Here is a 15606-nt window from a genome sequence, read left to right as displayed (position 1 = left end):
TGAATATGTCAGAAAACTTGGCTTTGAAGCAAGTGGGGCAGGTCAAAAATGTAGATTACAAAGTCAATGATGATAGGGTAGTCATGAAAAATCATCTTCTCCTGGCTTTTTGGGAGTTTCTGTTCTCCCTGTTTATTGTAAGTGGCTACACTAAAAATCTGTTCATGTCTTAACCTGTCTTCTTATTTGTGTTCAGAGTCTTTGGGAGCAGGAGCTTTTCCCATTATCAGGTAATAAGGAAAACATAAGTTACCAAAAGAAATGTTTACTGGGAAATACGTAGCACTGAAATCATAATTTGATTTAGTCACAATTTGCTGCATTTCCTGTTAATGTAAAAATACAGCAAAGGTACAAACTGTTCCACAAATGATGCAGCAAATTTGTTTTCCAAAGCTCAATGAAAGAGACGCGACCAATGATTAATGTCAGGACTTCCCAGAAGTGAAACGTTAGTGTGAGTAATAACGTGTTTCTAGAGAAGTTAAGTCACTGAAGGAAGCAGCTACAGGTCCGTGATTACCGGCAAGGAGATGAGTGAACAAAGGAAGTCACAGTCTCTGTACCCTACTCTCTCTTAGACACACAAACACACTCACGAGAACCCAAACTGCAGCGGCTCTGTACTCTGCAGTGCAATGTGTACCGACACAATAAACTTTTTTTCCCCTTTTCACACACATAGCACCATTACAACCCCAAATCCCACTTTTGTCTAAACTGTCATTGTATGATTTTTAACAGTGAGAGAAAAAGAGACAGTGAGAGAGAGCCCTGTGGACTATGTTTCAATAATGATGCTATGCAAGAACAAAGACACAAAGAGATGGAGGGAAGTGACAGAGAAGAATGAATGGCAGGCTTAAAGAACAAGAATGGTGGATTGCAAAGGGATAAATTGAAAATGGGAATTGGGTAGAATGAAAGGATGATGGAAACCCAGAGAGAGAGAGAGGAAGGGAGAGACAGAATGCTTACAATGCATGGAGATATGGAGAGATTAGAAAGAGAAAGACAGAGGCGGCATACAAAGCACTGAGAAGAGAAGTGGGGAGAAAGCGCGAGACTGATGGTGCATTGCTGTTTCATTGTTGATGCAGCCTTCGCTACTACTCGCCCAATTTCTCCCTGCTCGTCCCTCACTCTGCATCTAAATCACTTCCTCTCAGTCCTCTCAGTCCCTCTTTCATTCGCTCACTCTCTTCCTTCCGCAGCATCGTGTACCTAGCACGTAGTGGAACTTTTAAATGTCGTTCTCGTGCTTGAATAAATCTGCTTCACCTTTCTGTAACATTTCTGTAACCAGAGTCGCTGCACCATACAAAAAACAAATCTAAATTAATGATTTTTATGGCCTAATTGATGTTTTTTTGTTTGGATTTGGGAGTGCTGATAAAAAATAATTATAAAAAAAATAAATAATAAAAAGTCCTATTAGTGTATTGCCAGCTCAGCATTTCACTGGGCTTAAAATGTTGCTATGTATCTGAGGATTTTCATATATCTGAGTAACACAAAGAAAAAAAAGTATCCTATTAGTCTACGATGGGCCTGTAATTTGATATGATTGATGTGATATTAGTCTTAGTTCTGATATATTACATTTAGCAATAAAAGTGCATTATAGGAATGTTTTTCTTTGTTTGTAATAGATGCAGAAATGTTCTTACAGAACTACTGCAGATAAATCTCAGTGCTTAATGATAAGTTCTGTGGAACTAGCTCCCTGACACCCTCTCAACTTTTACAGTTTAGTTAGGTCTAGGCTGCTGGGGGGTTTCTCATGATGCACTGAGTGTTTCTTTTTCACCTTCACCTTAATATGATATCATACAATTGTTGGGATTTTCTCTGTATTTTATACCTCAGAATGTAAAGTGCCTTTAGGCAACTGTTGTTGTAATTTGGTGCTACATGAATAGAATAAAGCTGAATTGAATTGAATTTAAATGAAGTAATGAGCAGAAAGGGGTGAATGTTGTTTTTTTTCTTTTGAAACAGAATGTATTGAAAACAACAGTTTTACTAACAAACAGTGTAATGGTTGTTACAATTTGCTTCTTCTGGTGGACTGATCTAGTTCCATCATAGTTCAACAGTAACAGTAGCAAAACCATCTCTTACACCAAAAGTCTCAAATATCACATGAGCCATTATGGAAAACATCTTTGAAAGGCATTGCTCACCAGATAGATGCAGTAGAGGGAATATTTAGCAAATTTCCCTTTCACACCCTCTAATTTTTCTGCTCTTTTTCCCCATATAAAAAAGATTTCTGCTGGTTTACTGTGAGATCCAAATATCTTAGTGTGCCTGTGTGGGTGTCTGTATAGTTTGCATGTCTTTTCTTTCTTTCTTTGTGATGCTGTGTGGTCTGGAAATCTGTAATTATCTGAACTCTGTGTGAGTGCCTCCATGGTGCTAAACCTACCTCGTGCAGTTTGAGCGTTGTTTTGGAGGCCTGACAGGTACAACCATTATTCCAGTTAGAAGTGCCACAGCCACAGTTGCCCCCGCAGCGTTTCACCAGCAGACATCGAGGGAAAAAGACGGCGTTGGTGGTCTTCAGCTCTTCTCGCAAGTTCACAGAGTAGTTGCGAGGAGTACAGCTGTACCACTTGACATCGTTGTGAAGCCGGTTCAGATCAACTTGACAATAATGCAGAAAAGTATCAAATTAATAAACAATCACATTTTTTCCCTCTCGCTTTGTGCTTTTTATCAAGACTTACTAATTTTTACAATAGCAAATTACCTTCTCTTTTTTTAATCTGTTGTGTTTTATGGTATGACAGAAATACACTAAGGAAAATAGCTCTTTTTATACTGTGTTACACTGCAAAGTTCCCTTTAACACTAAGATTGAAAGAGACAGGTCAGTTATTGCTTTATGTGATGATAAAGACAAATGTGTGGGACAGTGGAGGCACAGAATGAAGAATGGCGTGGAAGGACGGGAGTGATTTACATTGAAAATATCCTTAATATTGACTGAGTGAAAATGGTTGAGAGGTGGAGACACTATTAGTTATGGGGACAACTTCAATGACAAGTGACTGTAGAGATGGAGAGAGGACTGAAAGAGACGCTAAGATGAAGAAAGGGGGACAGTAAAAAAAGCAGGGAGCATTCATTGATTGAAGATCACAGCCTTTCTTTGTGTCATCACTTTGAAGAAAAATCACCTAGTTAGCACACACTGGACCTGCTGCAATAGCTCAAAACTCATTTTGAGGGAATTAAGGGAATTATTTGACAGGTGGACAGAAAATAATTAATTAAAGCACTTGTTGCTAAAGATTCAGATCCAGGAGCTCGACTAGAATCTTTATACGTTTATTATTCGCATAAGTCTGCTCGGTGAAAATGTGGATGGTGAATATTTGTTCTGATGCCAACAAACGACTGTGATGAAAAGATTGATTTGTAATGTAGTTAAGCAGAGAACTACAACAGTTATCTCAGTTATGTACAGACAAATGAGAGAAATGAAACCGACACTCGTGCTGTTTTGTCTGTGAAAAACAGCACGAGTGTTTTAATTTAATCTGGGAACAATTCAGAGAGACCACAGGCAGTTTGAAGGCAAAAAGATAAGAGGAAGAATAGAAAAAAGACAGCAGAAGCAGAGCAACAATCAGTGGTGGTTTGATTGCTATTGCTCACTGATTGCGGTCATCAGCAGAATAATAATCATTGCACTGTCCATACCAAGGGCAGTGAATCTTTACAACACACGCGGCATAGAAATCATAAAGTGGATAAGAACACAAGCTCTTTTTTTTATTTTTTAAAGAAATTAATACACAGTTCACTTTGATTTACTTATCGCATTGATAAACGTAGATGTAAAAGTTGTAAATGTTTATTCAGTGGTCTCCTAGAGTTTGCTGGAGTCATACTCGAGTACCATGGCTTCAGCACTTATTATACCACAGTCCGATGTTCCACCGCCTGCAGAAACCACTTCAGGGACGCATGACTGAGTCGGAGCTTCGCAAAAGCAACATAACAAGAAGATACTGCTGATACGTTCACCTTTATAGTAGAAAGCAACTGTCCTCCCTGAGTACAAGGGGAAAGCCCTAAACTAATCAAGTACAGTCGTGGCTTAAGCACTCAAACCCTAGCAGGGCTTTTGTCCATATATATGTACTTGAAACAATTCAAAGGTAAAACTGTCAGCATTAGCAGAGCTTCATTAGCAGTTCAGGTAGTGCTGTAACCCCCCTCCAAAAAAACACTGGCAGCAAGACAGCATGGCTGCCATTAGGAGAGAAATGCGAGGAAAGATTTTATCATTTCCTTTGGCAGTGCAGAGAGGAGAAGTGAAGGTAGATAGCGCTCTATATATATTGCATTTACAACACTGATGATGGTTGTTTTAGGCCTCCTTTTTCAGTAAAATGGTCATAAGAAATTAAGAACAGACTTATGAGTTATATAAAAAAGAAATGCATCAAATGAAAGCTATCTCTAGTTGAGGTGCTGCACACGTTTGCCTCTTCCTTTAAAATCTTCGATTTCTGTCTTACAGGCAGCTGATATTTGCACATCTGCATCAGACTAAATGAAAAGTGGATTATGTCAGCATTTGTGTGAGTATTAGCAGGTTAAATGAGGACAACTGTGTGACAATATTGGATAAGTAGAGAAGATAGTGTGAAATCAGTTTAAAGCTATCTGCTCATTTGAATAAATCTTATTATACATATAAAAATGTCAGGAAATTAAGAATAATGATCATTTGCTACTCAAATTCTTTCTAACAAGGGAAAGAACTGCCATGTGGAGCCTGGCACCTCGCAACAAAAAGACTCCTGGTTTGAACCATCTGGTTGGATGGGGTCTTTTGTGTGTCTTTATGGGTTTCCTCTGGGTGGTCCCCGGTGCTCGAACATGCTTGTCAGGTTAACTGGTGATTCTAAATTGGCCCTAGATTGTGGATGGGAGGGAATCAGGTTATCTGTCAGTCCGTATTAGCCCTGTGATGAACTATCCATGGCGTATCCTGTCTATTTCCCCCTATGACAAGTGGATAGGATCTAGCCTCCGACCCACAACCCTGAATTGGAGAATGGTCAAGTGTGGATACAGCTGAACTAAATGTATCTACATTTACTACCATATTATAGCCTTTATTCCTTGTCCATGCTTGCAAATGACAGTGAACCCATCATGTAGGTAGTCTGCGATTTTACTAAAGATAAAAAAAGACACCTTTTCAGCAAGGGATAATTTCATGTCTGGTGACAGAATTGTGAGGTAATGTTTCTTTAGATTTTACAATGTGACAGCAGCACATTCAGACTTATGCTACTGCATTGCCTCTAATGAGCAAATCCAGTAACAGGTAAGTGTGTTTGTGTACTTTGGGGGTAAGGCACATGCTTTTACGGTTGACGGTGAAGGCACGGGGTTCTTTAGGGTTTTTTTATGCTGTGAGCTTGCAGGTGTGTATGTGTGAGACTTGCAGGGCTGAGCTTGTGTCTGTTTAAGGAGAATGAGTATAATCCCAGAAAGGCACTGGTGTGGAAAGGGGAGGGAAAGAACACAGAGACAGATGAGCAAGCAACACTCCAAGAATGACTGTGTCACTCACACAGTATCAACGTGAACACAGCATAGCGTCTGAGCACGTGTGGAAAATCATAAAACATATTCTGCTCCAGTGTTTACCCCTCAGTTTCTTTGAAGATTAGTTTATTTGCATTAGCATTACGACGACTTCATTTGAAATTATTTATGTTTGAGGCTGAATATGTGTGAGTTACTTTACGGACCTGGAGCCGACCCAATTAATATTATCATCTGGCTCGCTGTCCTTCATGAGAACAGAGGTGGGTGTCTTTGTGTGTGTGTCTTAATGAAAGCAAAGCCAAGCTGCTGACTGTGGCAGATTTCTGCTCCACTGCACAGGTTGAATTCCCAATTAGAGAGAGCTATACTGGTGTATCGAAGACCTGCAGCATCTATGCAGCTCTAGGTAGTCCTGCAAAATGCACTAACTGCCCCTACACAGAGCCTCGTCCTTGTGCCAACCCAGCATGCGCACGCACACGTGCACTAATAAATGAGATAGATTTGCTGTCAAGTACAAATATTTACTAAGGAACAGGACAGCCCTCGGGTAGAAAGACTGAAACAGGAGAGAGATGGCTCAAAAGCACTGCAAATGCTGCAAGCTTGAACATTTTTTTACAGACATGCACACACAAACACTCCCTTTCTATTGTGTATGGAATAAGCATATTAATTTTCATATCTAGTCAAAGACATCTGCAGTCTGTATCCCCAAGGATAAAATCTGCTGCTTGAATGACTGCAGGTCGCTGGCATTGACTTCACAGTAAAGAGCTGCGTTGTTCTGTCTCGCCTTAAACTTGTCACTGACTCACTATAAACCCTCCCAAAGGGCAATTCGATGATGCAACAACTTATGGCAATACTTTTGCACATAAAATGGAGCACCCCCCGAAAAAAAAGATCTCTGGTATTAACAGAAAAAATATTTTAAAGTTTCCTTTTTCAATCATAGTCAATCAGACTTCTCTTAGTTGTCACCGTTACTTTGATCACTATGCTGGAAGTGCATGTGCGTGTTTCTCCTGCTGTTATATATTCCTTCCTAAAAGCCAAATTAAGTATTAATGCACTCACCTACCAGAAAGCCTAATGTTACAACAGATCTCTTTCTTAAGTGACAGAGGCTGGCTAATACACCTTTTCATGGGTTGTCTTTGGCTGTCATCTGCGCTATATTTGAACATCCAGCAACAATTTTGCTCCATCAAAGTTATTACATGACTAATTTCCTTCAAATTACAGCAGCACAGACTTCTTCTGCAGTGGTGTAGCACTGAGTTTTATGTATAGCTCGGTATGTTAGAATGGGCCTCCTGCTGTTTGGGTCTGTCTGGGTCAGCACAAGGCTTCACGCTCTTCCCCTCCCCTCCAAGCTACCAGAGACCGACCGCAGCGGCACGAGGAGAAATACTGTGCACGCAGCAGAGATTTTGAGGATCACCATCTGCAGAACAATAAAAAGGGATGACTTTCATCCTACGGCATCAAATGAAGCGAAGCCTGCGAGGTGGTTCAGGAACTGCACTGCGTCACACAGCACACGCAATAAAAAGCCTCGTCGTCCTCGTGTTATATACCAGACGCCCTGTTTCAGCTGCAAGATTTCCCATCTCTGTTTCTGACATGTCAGCGCCACATTTGTCTGCTCTTTCAACCCCTCCACCACCCCAGCATCCACTTGTGTGCTGACTGTCTGACTGAAGATAAACTAGTTCAATATTACTACTAGTTAGTTGGTCTCATTACAACATGTAAGTCTACAAAGACACTATATAACAAGTAGTGGTGGGAATAACGGCTACTGTCTTGTGTAGTTAGTGTGTAGTGTTGTGGATAGTTTTGCGTTGTGTGTCAGAACAATGAGGCGACTGCTGTCTCCAGGTAGAAAAAGGAGTGATACACCTGCTGCTGTCAGACCTGCAGGTATCAGGCTGTGATGTTCTTCTTTACAGTGGACAGAAATTATTTTTTGGAGTGGCACAAATAATTTGTGTGGCATCTTATTGAATGCAGAACAGCTGATTGTTCTGTAAATAGTTTGAATTTGTTTTGGTTTTTTAAATAGGGTAAAAGGTAAATGGCTGCAAATAACGTTGTTGTTTGCAAAACTTGTGCATATGATTTTAAAATTGACAATTTATATTTGCATTTAAAGTTATGAAATATGATTCATTAAACATTTATACCAATTATTTATGCCAATTATACCCTGGACCCCAGAGGGTTAAACATTTTTTTAAAAGTAATGCAATAGTTACTTTTCAAGTAATTAATTACTTTTAACTCAGTTACTTTTTTGAAGAAGTAACTAGTAACTATAATTAATTACTTTTTCAAAGTAATTTGCCCAACACTGATAACAAGCATAGAGGTGTTCAAGGTCAACTTAATGATTTATTTGTAAAAGATAATAAGCTTATAACTTAGAAACTATGATTTTTACAGGTGTGGTTTGTATTGTCAACATATAGAAAGTACATATAAAGATTTAAAATATCATGTCACATTTGACCTCTGACCTCTCCTTCAAGGTCAACAGATTGATTTCAAGGTCAAAATGATAATAATGCTATACAGAGTATTCACAATTATGTTTTTACTGCCACTGTTTATATTGACAGCATATAGGCATATAGGGAATTATATATGGGGATTATAAATATAATCTTAATTTGGGTATCTGACCTCTTCTTTAAGGTCAGATAAGGTCAAACTTTCATAAAATGTAAAACTTACCTTTATTATGTCTGCCTGCCAGGTGATAGGCCCTGGATCTATAATGTATGTGTGTTTGAGTGTAGATGCTGTCCAGGTCCTGTCTCCATGTGTTTGGGTTGAGGGATCTGAGAAGCTGCTCCACAGTGTCAAAGGCAGCTATGGTTCTGTCTAAATCATCGAGTGAAAAAGGTGCCTGCTCTGTGACCGCCGCTGACACCTTCCCGCCACCACTGTCCTGCAAAGGTCAAAAGTAAAACTAGTTCTATAATTCTATTTAAATTATCCTAAATTCCACAGTTTATCCTAAATTTCCACAGTTTATCCTAAATTTCCAGAGTTAAAGGATTACAGCTGAAGCAATAGCCATAACTTTGGAGCTGTTGTTTGTTTCTGATCAGAATTCTGTACATCTATCTCTGTTCTGAAAAATCTGAATAAACATCAGATTTATAAACTTAGCAAAATCTGGATTTTAAGAAACTCCATTTACTATAATGTAAATGCTCACTCTTTACACACACAGCGCTTCTGCTCAAATGAATGAGTGCATCCAGGCCTGTAAGCAATCTTGAGTGTGAGGCTGACCTTGTATCAAACTTGAAAATGCTACCAGTCATCACATGGTTGAACATGAGCATTACAGCATATATTGCACATATTAACAATACAATACACCCTATTAAACCTGCAATCACTCCATAATTCTATGTCATGTGAATATTGTTAATGCCAAAATCTTTGCAACAATTCTTTTTAGCTATATGTCACCTGTTTGTGCATATGTCAACCTACTGTCTGAGATATACACATATGGGGAAAAACATTAAACACAGAATTTCTGCTATTTAAAAACATTTTCTTATATCGAACATACACTCTTGAAATCACAATCTTCTTCTTGTCAGTTCTTCCCAACAATAGTCAGGACAGGGGTGCACAAAACGTAGCACCAGATTAAACAAAAGATATTTGGATGACCACTACTCTAGGAGTATAATTATTATGACATGTTGGACATTATAGGTATGACACTGACTGCCCTAATCAGCAATGACTTTCATTAAGGTCAGAGGACATGGGTCCTAATGAGGCTTCAGCAATTTAAGGGGGAAACGTGGATTCATCCAATGTAGAAACAGGCAAGAGCCGCTGAGATTTGTTAAGATTTATTGTAAGCTCTTAAATAAAGTGGCTTAATAAGTATCCTATAAAAATGATAATTTCAGTATCAGTAAATCTTCCTATCAAAATGTGAAACAAGCTCATATAAAATAAATGTTCACAAGAGCTCAACTGAATATTGAAATAAAATGTTTAAAGCCCCTTTGCATTGTTGTTTAAATAAAGACATTGTCATCTGTTACCATTTGTATTAGCTTTTCTTTTTGGATTATCTAATCCTTGTAAGAGTATAAGAGTATATGTACCAGTGTAAAACGTGCACCCACATACTTATATAACCAACCCATATGTATTAAAATTTCCTCACAGCCAGAAGCCCACTTATTATTAATTATTATGATCAGATAAGTCAAAGAACATACTCTTACAGAAATTACACTGATTTCCGGAACATACTTTAAACATTAGTTTAACGAGGCAAGTCATTTGACACTTTAAGGTCATGCATATTAAATACAGTACATGCATGCAATAATGTATTCTGTGTGGGTGAGTGTTGGCCTATGCAAATGGTCCATATGTTACAATTACAAGTCATTGTTCCTGGTGTGCTTACAAATGCATTTATGCACGGGTTGGAAGTGTTGGAAGGCAGGCTTTTATACTCATAACTCATGAATAAAGTTTGCGTGAGAATGGCTTACCGACATGGGCACGGTGACAGCCTCCCAGTTGGTGTTCGATGCAGGCAAAGGAGACTCATACTGCAGAAAAAGAAAATGGAAATAGCTGATGTTATTACTTATGGCTGAATAAGCTCCTAAAAAGTCTGCACACAGAGGATACATGGATATGACACGTGACACATCAAAGGTGACTGACAATGCAGAAATGTGGATACAACTGAGTAAGTTGAGGTTAAGATTGTGGGGATGAGATGAATTACCTTTAAATGTTGCTTAAGAGGACATTAAACATTTTCTTTATTGGCAAAGTCTGTAGCATTTGGTAACATTTTTTCAGCCCACCCAGTCACTGCACCATCCCCTGTGACCTTTTGCAGCATACGCCTCTAATGCATGGTTTGCTATGTGAAGAAACCCAAGTGTATCTGCTCCATGGGGTGAATGACTGACCTATAACCACTATTGGTATGTATTTCAGTGTAGTGATAATGCCACCTAAGTGACCTTTTCTCTTAAATCTCTCAGACATCACAGTCATACTGCACATATTTCCACATTTTCTCAAACTGTGTTTTTCTTCACATATCAGCGAAACTACAGTTATTGTAAGTGATGATTGGATTTGAAGTCAGGCAAATAAAATCCTAGGTAAAGGTTAGGAGAGGACTGTGAAGATGAGTGAGAATGGAAACTCTGCTTGCTAAAGGTAAATGCTTCCATCTATCAATTCAATGCTCTCACATTTTTACTTTTCAAGTCGCCTTGAAGTCAACTTGCAGGATACGGGGTGGAGCGTTCGCATGTTTTCCAAGACATTCAGGTATCTGCCTGTCCAGATGGTAAACTGTCAGTGTGTCAGTGAAATCCTGAAAGAATTTTCAATGAAGCCGGTCACAGCATGCCTTTGTATGTACATCTGTCTGGGAACGTAATCAGACTCTGGTCAAAGCATTTTTTGACGCTAAACGCTCATTCGACTGAATTATTTGGCACTCATTCACACATTCCTTGTCTTTTTTGCCCTTTTGTTTTCACACAGACAAACACACACACACACAATGTCTGAGAGATCACACTTTTTACACGCACATAAAATCTCTGTAGCTATCGAATCCCTCTCCTTGAAGAGTCTTAAATACCATCCCCAGTCAATGTGGAACAGTAAATCTGTCTCGACTGGACTTCAAACACAAGGCGCCCTCGCTTTGTCTTAGTGTGGGCTAGTAATAGCGTTGACATCAAAGATAGTTGGTGTGCAAAGGTTTTTTGTTTAACAGATTCTTCCATGTGGCCTTTGGATAAATGTACTCATACAAATAACTGCACACCCAAACCAGCTGTGAATGAGGTCAGAAGGTTTCGTATAAGAGCATGTGTGTGTTTGCACTCATATTACTCATGTTATGAGGACTCATACTATGAAATTTTCATGGTAAGGTTAGGGTAAGGTAAGGTTTATGTCATGTTTGGTTACCTAACACCTGGTTAACAGACAACAGGAAATGAGTGTACGTTGATGCAATGTCCTCTGCAGTGATAAAAACACGCCTGTGTGCTTGAGTAAATGCATGTTTATAGACGCCTTTCCTTTTAAGATCAAAAGCTTCATGTCAACCATATGGAATCCTTTTTTTTTTTTTTTTTTTTTTTTTTTGTGTCCCGTTTGGATCTTTAGCCATCAGAATTGTTGTCTTAAGGCCAAGAAAGATGCCAAGCGGATTTATTTTACCAAGTGGATCATCATGGCCTTGCCATATTAGTCCATTTGATTGACCTTTATTATAATTATGTATTTATTTTATTTTCGGTTGATACAAACGGGACAGACGTGACTGGGGGATAGGACAGGGAGAAAGAATGAAAGAAAGAGAGGGAGAGAAAGAAAACCAAAGGGGAGAAGAGACGGTGAGAAGGGGGGGAAGAAAGGAAAAAACAAACAAACAAACAAAACGCCTGGATCACCTGTATGGAGAAAAAAAACAGAAGAGAAAGCAAACAACAAAGAGCAACATAATAAAAACAGCACCATCACAATAAACTAGCTAGCAGTAGATAACAGTAGATACTAAATAATAAACGATATTGTGCAGCACGCAAGATAGACAGCGCACAATGTGCTTTGAGGCAGCAGCCAAGAAAGGTGTAGTCCGCGTCTGTGAACACCCGTGTGTACACCTGTGTGCATACCTGTGTGGATCAGCATGCTTGTATTCCAAAGGTTTCTCCATGTAACGATCTGCTAGGGAGTGTGGGGAGCCATAGCCCCGTCCACCAGGGTATGAAGCAGGTATGGAGGAGATCCAGGCCCCAGATATCCAGAGGCCCCAGAGTACAAGGACCCGAGGAGGACCACCAAAGGGGGGGGGGGAACCGTGCCACCCTCCTGGGAAGAGCTGAGTAGAGCCCCAAACGAGAGGTCACCCCGCAGCTACGGAGCAGAGGCCAGAGGGGGTTGCAGTGGCGTGCCCGCGGGCTCCGCCGGCAGCCAGCTGTGCCAGAGAGGACCGAGCTTCAGGCCCAGAGGCCAGAGGCCTGAGGGCATCCCACCCCCCGGAAGGAGCCCAGCCGGGCCACAGGCGCCCGGCCCCGCCAATCGGCCACCAGGAGTGAGCCGGTACATGCATGAGCGCCCAGCCCCAGATGACAAGGACCACCAACACACCAACGTCTAAGGGCATCAGCCACCGGCAGGGAGTGTGGTGAGGGGAGATAGGCCTCCGTACTTTAGAGGGCCTGAGATGTACCCAGAGAGGTTGAGTCTAAGACCCAACCTGACATATAGACACAGACAAACAGGCACACGCGGACACAGACGTGCATTCCCACCCCCATATGCACAACCAAATACTCGGCACTCACCCAACGTGTAGACAGACACAAATAGACACTGCACAGACAGTCGCACTCCCCAAACATACTCTATATCCCAGGTCCAGGTACCCCCACCCCCAGAGGGGCAAGCCGCACCTAGACCCAGGAGATGTAACCCTTCTCTCTGGGGTGGAGGCAAGCAGACCACCTCCTTATCTGCAGTAGCAGGGAGGCCCCGCATCCCAGACCCCAGTCTGACGGCCAGCACCTCCTCCAAGCCCCCCAGCCCTGGCGGCTAACAGAACCGGGGTGAGTGAAGACCTCAAACCTCCCTACGCCCGCTCATATGTAATGTTGTTGTGTGCTGTTCTAAAGTGCATTTAAAACTCAGGAGAGGATGGTACTAGCTTCCTCTCAGAGAGCAGCACGGCTCCTCCCGAAAACCCTCAGTGTCTAAATGCATTTAAAATTGAGGGTAGGGCACCAGCGCCAGAGGTGGGTTGGAGTACAACGACCATCCTCTGGATGCTGTAAAACGTGCCCACCCCCAAGGCCCTATATGTATGTGTTATGTGAGAGTGTGAGTAATGTGGATGTCTAGGTTGCAGAATAAAATTGAGGCACAGGCGGCCAGAAGGGGACAGAGGGGGAGTGCCTCCCCTGCACCCTGGTGACATACCTGCACCCCAAGCCCTGCGTGTGTGGGTGGGTGTGGTAGAGCGGGAATAGGGAGGCAGCTGAGGATGGGGAGGGAAGAAAGGGAGGGGCAAGCGGCCCCTCCCTGGGGCCAGCTCCCCCGCTGACCCCAGTAGGCACCCCCACGCTCTGGAACCCACCAGGGCAAGGAGGCCCAGACCCATCCGGACCGGGGCCCGCAGCAGCAGCACTGCCCAGCCCCACAGAGTCCGGGGCAGCCCACCCGACTCCACCCCAGAGAAAACTGCACCCACCCCATCATCCAATCATCTCCCAAACTACACAAGACAATAGACACCCAGGTTGAGTTCATTCTCCCCCTCTCCTATATCTCTCCCCCCACCTGCAGAGTGAGCTCCTGTAGTGAGGAGACCACCTGCAAAGATGTAACAACCTCCCCACCAGTTAGAGAGCCCCCTAGTTGGGCCGATGCACCAGAGGTCCCCTGCACTGGGGCTGAGCCCCCCTGCACCCACCCGCCCACTGCTCCGGCGACACAACAGCCAGGACCCAAGCCCCCAAGGCCCGGCCAGCACCCCAGACCGGGGGGCGGAGCACCCCCAGACCCCCAAGCCTCCACGCCCGTCCCGGACCCTCCCAGGGGCAGCCAGGCTACCAGGCCAGTAACCAACGTCCGCCAGCACAGACCCTCCCCCATCTCCGCTGTACGCAGCCACAAGGAAAACACCATCCAAGAGCCCCAGAGCTTCTAACCAGGTCATGGCCACAGCCCCCAGGTTAGGCCCTCCAGGGAAACGTCCCTAGGGACTCCCCAGACGCCCTAAGGCCGTCCCTACCCCCACATCAACCACAATAGCGAAGGCAGGACCAAACCATGACCCCCCACCCCCACTAGGTGATGAAGCCGATCAAAGGAGCCCAAAGGGATTGATCAAATGTGATGGCAGAGGTTGTATCAAGACTAATGTGATCTATTAGATGGTTTTTATATTGGTTAGAATTAAGATTATTTTTATTTTTCCAGTTAATGAGGACCATTTTCTTGGCAATGCATAGGGCCGTAAAAACAACGTGGGCTGTGTTTATTTCTGCAGTGACCTCATCCAAGTTGCCCAGCAAGCATACTAAAGGGGAGGCTGGAATGTTACATTTCAGACACTTTGATAAGTCTTCACATATCTCACGCCAAAATTTCTGAACTGGTGGACAGAACCAAAGAGCGTGGATGTAATTGTCCGGTGTATTTGCTGTGCAGTGTGAGCAGTTGTTGGAAGGCGTATAGCCCATCTTGAACATCCTATGACCAGTATAGTGCACTCTGTGTAATATTTTGTATTGTATTAATTGCAAACTGGGATTTCTGATCCATTGAAAGGTTTTTAAGCATATCTGAGACCAAAGGTTTGGGTCTAAGTTGATTGATAAATCTGCTTCCCATTTTGCAATAGGAAGGGATATTGATTCATCTATTTTAGAAAGTGTTCTGTATATTTTAGACAATAATTTGGGGGGTTTTAGACTAAGAAATTGTACCACACTTGGTGGTGTTTGTAATTCAGCTTCACTGGGATTAAATTTCTTTTTTACTATGGATTTAATTTGTTGATATTCCAAAAATCGTTTCTTGTTGATCCCATATTGTATAACTAGTCTGTCAAACGAAATAAAGTCTGTTCCTTCCAATATATGTTCCAAGTATTTAATTCCTTTGCAACTCCAATCTGAAAAGTTTATCATATTATTGTTTTGTAATATGTCCAGGTTGTTCCAGATAGGTGTACGTTTGCATGGGATTAATGAAGACTCTGTCATTTTTAGAAACTCCCACCATGCTGTCAGAGAAGAGCTAATATTGATGCTTTTAAAGCATTCATGTCGTTTGATGTTTGAGCTGATAAATGGTAGGTCTGAAATTTCTAGGTTATTACATAGTGCCTGTTCTACATCTATCCAAGGTTCATCTAAGAAGGTGTGTTTAAACCATCTAGAGATGAACTGAAGCCTGTTGGCTAAAAAATAGTGATTA

General features: G+C 41.9%; 1 protein-coding gene across 2 annotated transcripts in view; it reads right to left on the bottom strand.

Annotated features, from left to right (window-relative positions):
- Positions 1 to 15606, bottom strand: part of pdgfd (platelet derived growth factor d) — a 67020-nt gene that overhangs the window by 3248 nt on the left and 48166 nt on the right. For both annotated transcript variants that reach the window (XM_084950949.1, XM_084950950.1), the window contains exons 4-6: positions 10131 to 10190; positions 8323 to 8539; positions 2432 to 2649 (exon numbers count right to left, since the gene is read on the bottom strand). In XM_084950949.1, the coding sequence (XP_084807075.1) occupies positions 2432 to 2649; positions 8323 to 8539; positions 10131 to 10190 (495 nt within the window). The remainder of the gene's footprint in view (positions 1 to 2431; positions 2650 to 8322; positions 8540 to 10130; positions 10191 to 15606) is intronic.

This window comes from Perissodus microlepis, chromosome 14, assembly GCF_051167445.1.
Source record: "Perissodus microlepis isolate ML-2025 ecotype Zambia chromosome 14, ASM5116744v1, whole genome shotgun sequence".
NCBI classification, from domain to species: Eukaryota; Metazoa; Chordata; class Actinopteri; order Cichliformes; family Cichlidae; genus Perissodus; species Perissodus microlepis.
This window is presented reverse-complemented; position numbering and strand designations above follow the sequence as displayed.